Here is an 8,865-nt window from a genome sequence, read left to right as displayed (position 1 = left end):
ATCCATGTGTTATTTTAGCAAATTACACGGACTGACTTTCAAATGGCAAAGCAGCCTTGCAGTCCTGGGATAAACCCAGCTTGTTCATGTGTCTTATCCTTTTTGTTATTGTTAGAATTGATTTGCTAACATTCTGTTAAGAATTTCCACATCTGAGTTCAAGAGAGAACCTCGCTGGTCCCTGGCCACTGATGGTTTGGCTGGATCTGAGCAAGGGGGTCCCTCTCTCCCCATCGGGCAGGCTCATGGCGTACAATGTGGCCACGTAGAACTGCTCCATCAGGACCGGGCGCAGTGGCTCACACCTATAATCCCAGCACTTTGGGAGGCCGAGGTGGGTGGATCACCTGAGGTCAGGAGTTTGAGACCAGCCTGGCCAACATAGTGAAACCCCATCTCTACTAAAAATACAAAAGTTACCCAGGCGTGTTGGTGGGTGCCTGTAATTCCAATTACTTGGGAAGCTGAGGCAGGAGAATCACTTGAACCCAGGAGGAGGAGGTTGCAGTGAGCCAAGATTGCGCCACTACCTTCTAACCTGGGCAACAGAGTGAGACTCCATCTCAAAAAAAAAAAAAAAAAAACTGTTCCATCGGGGCTGTGGGTGGTGGTAGTTCCCACAAAAGGAGACTTTAGACAAGTGGGTACCCCAAAACACATCTCCTATACGTGTGTGGGCCTGGAATGGAAGGGCACCATCTCCCTTCCCCTTATCCTGAATGTCCTCCCTGCGCCTGGTGCTGCCATTGTGTGTTGGCAAGACCCCCCTATTGGGCTGGGATTTGGGGGGACATGTTGGTGCACACACCCAGGCCGTTCCCCCTCCTGAGGGACCCAGTGCAGATATGCACCAAGGGCCTGAAAAATATTCCTGCCTTTTGGTCCATGCATCCCTGTATTCAGACTCTCCTACAGAAATGCTCTGTGATGTGGAAATGGATGTATCCACAAAGATGTTCGCTGCAGCATTGTTTATTCACTGGAAAAAGATGGGGCTAGAACTCAGATTTCCAAGAGTAGAGGATTGGCTGAGGAAATGCCATTATGTCTGCTGAATGGAAGATCCCATAGCCATTAAAGGAGTGATTTATGAAGATCGTAGCGACATCACACCTTGTCCTTAAGTGAAAGTAGAAAAATAGGTTACAAAATTCTATATATAGCTGTATGAAAAATTCACTGAAAAGAGGAAGCCGACGTGTAACAAAGGGTAATTGATTTCTGGGCAGTGCTACTCTTTTCCTTTCTCTAGTTTCCAAACTTTCTGGAAGGAATGTCGATTACTATTGTGATATTTTTAAAATCATAATTAAGAAAGGGAAGAGTAGCATTTGCTGTCTCCAAGGCAGCTGCCCCTTGCTTGGCCAGGCTGAGGGCGACGGATTCGGTCTCAGCTGCTCGTCCCGTCTCAACGCTGACCTCCTCTATCTTTCAGGCTTTGGGAACGATCACTGCAGTGCCTGTCACGGGTCCTCAGGTCAGCTCCTTGCAGAGGTTGGCCGGGCAAGGAGCGGCAGTGCTACCTCAGGTAAGCAGCCCTCGGGCGAGCCCTGGGGTATCCATCTGTCTGTCCCCGCAGTCTCTGTTCCTAACCCTTCAGCGCTGAGGTTTCTGGTGGGCACTGGGCCAGGCGGAACCCATGCCCTCTCAGCTGCAACTTCCCCTCTCACCTCTTCTATCCGTTCTTCAATGGAGACATTTGGACCAGATACATTTTTTCAGCAAGGAATTGGGAAATCAATTTAGTGGGTCATGACCAGAATTTTTTTAAATGGAATAAATGAGGCCAGACTAAAATAGAATGGAAATATCAAGATGCATCCTATGCCTTGTTTTTTGAGCAACTTGATTACAGACTGGGTGACTACGTCATGTATGTTTTTGACTATGGGTTATGGTCAGGAAGTTTGAGACACTCTGGATGCGGGGATTCATTTCAGGGGCAGCTCAGACTCTGGGCCAGGTGCCCTGGTTTCTAGTGCAGGGTTCCCCCGATTGGACTCCACGCTTGGCCCCAGTCACCTGACCTCTCGGCCTTCCTGGGCCGAGGCTTCCCACCTGCAGAGGGACTGGTGCCGGCGCCGGCTTCCTCCATCAGTGACTGTGAGGACTGAGTCAATGGTGGCTGTGAGTATTGAGTCAGGAGAAAACATTTGTAACCATGCCTTATACAGAGCAAATGCCAGGAAATTATTCACCGGTTCCCTTATTACCACAAGCTCAGCTTTGTTGAGCACCTGCTGTATACACCATAGTGGGCCAGGGGCTGCCAGTGGTGAAGACCAAGATGACCCCTGGCTGTCATGGGACTTGGGGCTGGACAGACTCCCCCAGCTCGAGGATGGCGAGAGGTGGCTGCCCTGAGCTCCTCTTCTGTGTGGCAACTTTCCCCAAGTGCCCACTTGAGCTGAATCAGAGTCTAAAGCAGGAGGGGCCAATCTTCTAATCTTGGTTTCCCTGGGCCACATTGGAAGAAGAAGAATTGTCTTAGTCTGCACATAAAATACACTAACACTAACAGTAGCTGATGAAATAAAGGGGAAAAAATGTAAAAAAACTCTCATAATGTTTTAAGAAGGTCTGAATTTGTTGGGCCGCATTCCAAGCCATCCTGGGCCGCGTGTGCCCTGTGGTTTGGACAGGCTTGGTCCAGATGGAGGACAGACAAGGAAAAAGATACTGTGAGTCCAGGGTGATCGGGCCTTGCCAGAAAGAGACACGGGTGGCGGGAGCCCTGAGAAGGCTTGCTGTACACCTGCGCGTCAAGGAAGGCTTCCTGGAGGAGGCAGTGCTTGAGCTAGGCCTCAGGGTGAGAGGACATTGCAGGCCGAGGTGGAGTTAGGCCCCAGAGGGAGCCCCCCAGGAGGAGGGTGCAGGGTGAGAAACAGAGGCAGAGGTGGTAGGGAGAGACCAGAGTCCAAGCACTGAGGGAGGGAGGATGGGGCAGTCCTGGAGGTGGAGAGGCCCCTGGGGCCCTTGGGGACCTTAGGGTCGGGCTTCCCCTGTCAGTGACCTGTGGGCAGCAGGGAGCTGTGCGAGGCTTCAGAGCAAGGCAGGCTCCAGGGAGAGGCTGCAAATCAAGGCCAGTGCTGTTTCCCTCTGGTCCACACCCACCCTTCCTCCTCTCTCCCTTCTGCCTCCTAAACCTCTGTCTCCATGTTTCTTCCTTGCTGTCTCTGCCCCACAAATGCCTGCACCTGCCGTTGACCTGCTGGCCTCCAGGACAGTCAGCTAAGGCCAGGAGGTATCCAGCGCATGCGGGGTCCGGCTGCCAGCTGCTGCTGTTCCAGGTGGCTCACGGGGAACAGAGTAGGCAGCCTGTGATGGGGCCAGCCTCGCAGGGTGACCACAGACCTGAGAAAGGAGAGAGGGTGGGGACAGGGTGGACCCGGGGGCTTCCTGGCCAGGGGCTGCACGCAGGCCCGGAGACACAGGCAGAAAGGCTATAAGCTCCGGGTCCCTTGAAGGTGTTGTCTCTGGGGTGGCTCAGGCCAGATCCTGAGCTCCCAGCTGAGCTTAGTTTCTGTGTCTGGCATCTGTGATTGACACCAGCTCTCCCATGTCCACAGTCTGCTTATGTAGGGTGGGCGGCCGGGGTCAACCGGAACAGGTGGGCTAAACCCAGATGACCAGGGAGGAGCCGACAGAACACGGAACGGCCACTGCCACAGCTGAGGTCCTCACTGACCACCATGTGGGCGTCCACCCGCCCCCACACCAGTCCTCTTCAGAGGCGGAGAACAGCATTTTTCCAGCGGGTGACTGTCTCCAGCTGAGGCCTGGCAGGAATGAGGATTCTTTAAAGCCTTTGGTATTAGAGTTTGTGTTGGGCTGTAAGCCTGGCATGGGGGAGGGGACAAAGGCCCTGACCTCTGGTGCCAAGGACAAAGTGGCAGGCTTACCTGAACCCACGCTGGCCACATCGCCTCCCCGTGGTGTGGCCAGGGCCCTGATGTGAGAGGCTGGGCTCCTTTTGCTGAGGACCCAGCATGGCAGGGGACACAGAGGTCACTAGACTCAAGGGCCAGCTCTGTGCCAGGCACTGGCAAGGAGCTGACAGACATGATGCTGTCCAACCGAAGAGCATGCTGTGTCTTGGTGACCTGCCCAAGGCCACAGGGCCATGTAGGAGCCACCCTGGACCACTCTCTCCACATGCACCACTGGACACAGGGTGGGAGGAGATGGGCGGGGCAGCACAGCACTCTGTGCCCTTCACCGATGCCAGACAGGCCCTAATGATAACGACTGTAGCATCCTTATTACCCGTGAGTCTCCACTGCACACCTCGGTTTGCTCATCTGTAGAACAGGCCAGGACGGCCACCCTGCAGCGCAAACGCAGCGGGGCTCAGATGAGAAGGCAGGTCGTGCCCCTTCTCCTCGTCCCCTTGTCTCTCGGGACATGATACTGGCCTGGACCTCCCAGGGTGGGCGTGTCCTCATGTGGGGCATGCGGCGCTCCTGGTTCCATACATGGGGCCAGTGGTGGTGGCTCTGATGGGAATTTCCACCATCAGAAACACAGCTGGGTGTGGGGGCGCTGGCGACAGCCCCCAGTCAGGTACACCCAGCACTTCCTGTGCGTTTTGTTTCTTCCAACCCCCAGTAAGTGTCATCACCTCATGCAGATGAGGGACCTGGTCCAGTTCAGGGGCGTCACTAGGATGCCAGAGGAGCCAGGATTGGGCCCAAACAGTCTGTCCAGAGCCCTGGCCTGAACCACCCGGTGGCTGCCCGGCTGCCCTCTGCTCACCTTCACTGTCATTGGAGTCCCGCAGCAGTCACGCGGGCTCCGCTCTGGTTTTCGTGGGAGCACAGCAGCAGCCCCCACCCAGATTGAGAAACAGAACTGGGCAAGGCGCAGGATCCCTCGCAGCCCCTCCCAGTCCCTGCCGAGGGGCAGCGCTTTCCAGACTTCCAAAGCCAAAAGGGGCTTTGCCGCTTGGGACTCGATCTGCAGGGTGTCACACGGCACAGACTGTCCCCTCGCGTCCAGGCGCTGCCTTCCGTTCTCCCCACTGCTCCTCACCATCTTCTCTGAGTGCAGCTGGGAGGGCCTTGGGTCCAGAGCAGCCCCTCCTGAGCCCCGTGGCCAGTCGGTGCAGGCTCAGGAGGTGGGAGGCGTTGGGGTCCAGGTCTCACCCTCTGTGAGGCTGAGATGGGCTCTGTGCTCTTTCCGATGCTGCCCCTGCCCCCTTGAATACAGGAAGTCTCTGAGCCAGGGCGGCCCCTCCCCTGTGCTCCTGTCTGTCTGCCTGTCTGACCACACACCCGTCCCTTCTTCCCAGGTTAGGCCAAAGACTCTGATTCCAGACAGCCTCCCCGTTGCCCCGGGCCGGGACCGGCCACCCAAGCAGCCCCCAACATTCCAGAAGGCCACTGTGGTCAGCGTCAAGAACCCCAGCCCAGCCCTCCCCACCGCCAACAACACTGTCAGCCATGTGCCAGTGCCCGGCAGCCAGCCCCAGGCCCTTGCCGAGCCCGCCGCCTTTGCCTCTCCGCTGAGCAGTGCCGGGGTGGCCTACGCCATCATCTCCACCTCCCCTAGCAATGCCGCCGCCATGGCCCCCAGCACCGCCGTGTCTGTGGTCAGCGACAGCATCAAAGTCCAGCCCCTCCTCATCAGTGCTGACAACAAGGTAAGTGCCCACCAGCAGGCTCCGGAAAGGGTGTGTGGCCGCATACAGGAGGGAAGTCTTATGGGAAGGGCCAAATGAACAAGCCCAGGCAGAATGAATGACCAGAAGGCAGAATGATCAGGAGGCCAAATGAATGGGGCAGAAACAGAGGAGTGAATGAATGAATGGAGTATGAACACATGGTTAAGGGAATGAATCAGTGCCTGAACAAATGAATGAATATGCGATCCAGAGACAATGTGGCTGAATGAATTAATACCAGTGGAAAAGGAGTGATTGGTCAATGAACGAATTCATTCAAATGATTAACCAATTAATGACGTGTGGCTGAATGAGTGACTGGAAGAGATATCGATTCTCCATCTCTGCTGGTGGAGTTGGACGGTCAAGGGCTGTTTTTACCCCACTGCCCAAGTGTACAATCTCCCATAATTTTTGCCAAGTTTTAAAACTAAAACTAAGGTCCTCCCGCTGCTCCCCTCTGAGCTTCTGGTGGTTGTGCTGTTTGAGGCCTTCGGGGCTGCCTCATCCCTGCCGTCCCCTGTCTGTGGCCTCTCTCTCTGTTCCCCATTTGGGGTCTTCCAGGCCGCCCCTCTCTTGCTTCTGGCTGGGGTGCCTTCTGCTTCCCCGGCCTGGATGACGGCCGACCCTCACGTGACCTGGTGCTGTTGCACCCAGTGCATTCCCGGGAGTCCCGTGCTTCCAGGCTCTCCCGCCCACTGAGGGCCCCTCAGAGAATTTGTAGTCTGAAGAGTTGTCATGGGCCATGGCGGGATGGCAGGTGTATCCCAGGAGGGCACCTGATCCAGACAAGGTGCTTAGCAGATGTCGGAAGGAGCGTGTCTGTTTCACTGCAACTGCACCAGCATTTGATGTTGGCCATTTAAACACTTCTTTGTCCATTTACTAGGCACACACAGATGCCTCGTTGTTGAAAGTTGAATTCCCTTGGTTACTGTTAAGCTTGAATGTTTTTCTTACACTTCAGAATTCTATCTTCTCATGGGTGACTTGAGAATGTCCTTTTTCCTATTGGAGATCTTAATGTTTTTCTTCCCATGAATATAAAAAGGGACATTTTTTTTTCCATACAGAGATTTGGGGGTTTTAAAAATGTGATACAAAGAGGAAGACAGCGCTTCCCTTAAGCCAGCAGAAAAATGGGACATACTTTCTCTTTGTGCTCAGAAGCCTCAAATTCATCAGACAGTCACCACCTGTGCTTAGGGGAAAACAAACCAAAAAAACACCCAAGTTCAAGTCATTCCTAGTTTAAACCAGACTGTGACTGATGGATCCTGGAGAATTCCTCTTCTTGGAGCCATGAAAACTAGCAATTCTTTCCCAATTTCCTATCTAAAAAAATAAAATGATGGAGCTAGAGATGCAGCGGATCCTGGCCCAGGGAGAGGCTGGCCCGGATGGGTGGATTTCAAGCTGATTTTCAGCATCACACCCTTTCATCAAACCCGAGCATCCCCTGAGCCCCGAGGAAGGCTGACTAAGGGGGGCTGGCGCAGGGTAGCATCTGAAGACCCCCTTCCCCTTCCCCATCCACCACATGAGGGGCCTCATGGCAGTGAAAAAACTAGAACGTTATTCCCACCTGTGTCCCCAAGCCAGGCTTGTGTGTCTCAGGCACTGTGGCATGGGGAGGGTGAAACGGAGCCAGACCGACCTGAGGGGTTCCCAGCCCCTCTGCCTCCCGACTAGATGGCCTCAGGCCAGGAGCAAGTCTGAGCTCTCGTGGCCTCGGTTCATCTGCACCTGAGATGGGATGAGAAGTCCTCGCTGCCGGAGTGTGCACAGCCTCCCTGGGGAGAGGTGTGGGATGAGAAGTCCTCGCTGCTGGAGTGTGCGCGGCCTCCCTGGGGAGAGGTGTGGCTGGTTTTCACTGATGATCCACCTGACGCTCAGAAGCAGTGACTCCCCTAAGGCCACACAGCTGGGACGCGGTGGGGCAGGACTGGAACCCAGGCCTTCCCAGTTCCTAAACCAGGCCGGCTTCTCATGCAGACCCTCCCCATGGTGGAAAAGGTGTGTCAGGAGGGGCAGGTGCTGGACACACAAGGGGTACAAACCACTCAGTTCCCGAGGATCCTCCCTCCTAGGATGGCCTGGCCCAGGCTCTGTGCTCCCCAACCCCTGCCCTGTGCCCTACCAGCTACCTCCCCAGCCCCCTTCACTCTTCCATTCCTCCCCGTGCCCCTCACCCTCACTCTCCAGCCTCCTCCACCCCTCCTCTCTTCCCCTCACCCCTCCCTCCCCATCACTGCCCCCTCTGCCTCTCCTCTCTCTCCGTCACCCCTCCCTCCCCATCACTGTCCCCTTCACCCCTCCATGGCTTCTTCCAGGTCATCATCATTCAGCCTCAAGTGCAGACGCAGCCCGAGAGCACGGCAGAGTCACGGCCGCCCACAGAGGAGCCATCTCAGGGAGCTCAGGCCACCAAAAAGAAGAAGGAAGACCGGCCCCCGACCCAGGAGAACCCCGAGGTAGGACAGCCCTCTCCGGAGGGCCCAGGCCCTGCTCAGCCTGCAGGTGCCGTCTGAGGCCGCTGTGTGTAGCGGGGATGGCCTCATTATGGGGTGGTGCCGACAAGCCACGGGCACAGCTGCCCTGTGCAGTGGGCAACCAGGATGGGGCCTCGCCCGGCAAGCCCGGGTGTCAACTGTTCTATCTCAGGGAGGCACTGACTGAACGGCAGTGTGGGGCGGTAGTTAGCACAGATTTTAGAACCATTCTGCGTGGGTCCTGCACTGCCGGTTTCCAAAGGTGTGACCGTGAGCAGCTCGTGTCTGTTTGCTCATCTGTACGGCGGGAATGGCAGGGCCTCCTTCCTCGCAGGGCTGCTGAGAGGACTCTGCGAGTTCACGTTTGCTGAGCCCCTGGACAGCACCTGGTGGGGACTTTTGGTCATTACACCCCCTCCCAGGGGCCCCGACTGTGGGCCCCTCCGTCCTGAGTCCAGGAGGGAAAGGGGCTCCTCTGGGCAGCACATAGCCCCGAAGCGGTGCCTGCCTCTTCTCTACCATGGCCAGTCCTTGGTGTGTGCAGGACCCTGGGCACTGTAGAAGTAGCTGTGCCCCAGGCTGGCATGAGAGGTGCAGATGTCTCTGGAAGGTACCTGGAGAACTTGCCAGAAATTGCCTGTATCTCCACCTCCCACACACACCCTCTGAAGGAGGCCAGATAAATAAGCTCATATTGAACCATCCAAATAC

The 8,865-nt window shown here is 55.9% G+C and overlaps 1 protein-coding gene across 1 annotated transcript in view; it reads left to right on the top strand.

Annotated features, from left to right (window-relative positions):
* The window catches only part of PHF21B (PHD finger protein 21B), a 144,544-nt gene that overhangs the window by 92,903 nt on the left and 42,776 nt on the right, over positions 1-8,865 (top strand). The window contains exons 3-5 of the mRNA XM_011984028.1: positions 1,436-1,528; positions 5,291-5,641; positions 7,996-8,136. Of these exons, the coding sequence (XP_011839418.1) occupies positions 5,564-5,641; positions 7,996-8,136 (219 nt within the window). The 5' untranslated portion in view covers positions 1,436-1,528; positions 5,291-5,563. The remainder of the gene's footprint in view (positions 1-1,435; positions 1,529-5,290; positions 5,642-7,995; positions 8,137-8,865) is intronic.

Source organism: Mandrillus leucophaeus, unplaced genomic scaffold, assembly GCF_000951045.1.
Source record: "Mandrillus leucophaeus isolate KB7577 unplaced genomic scaffold, Mleu.le_1.0 Scaffold26, whole genome shotgun sequence".
In the NCBI taxonomy this organism is placed as follows: Eukaryota; Metazoa; Chordata; class Mammalia; order Primates; family Cercopithecidae; genus Mandrillus; species Mandrillus leucophaeus.
The sequence above is the reverse complement of the archived record's forward strand: the minus strand, read 5'-3'. Positions and strand labels throughout refer to the sequence as shown.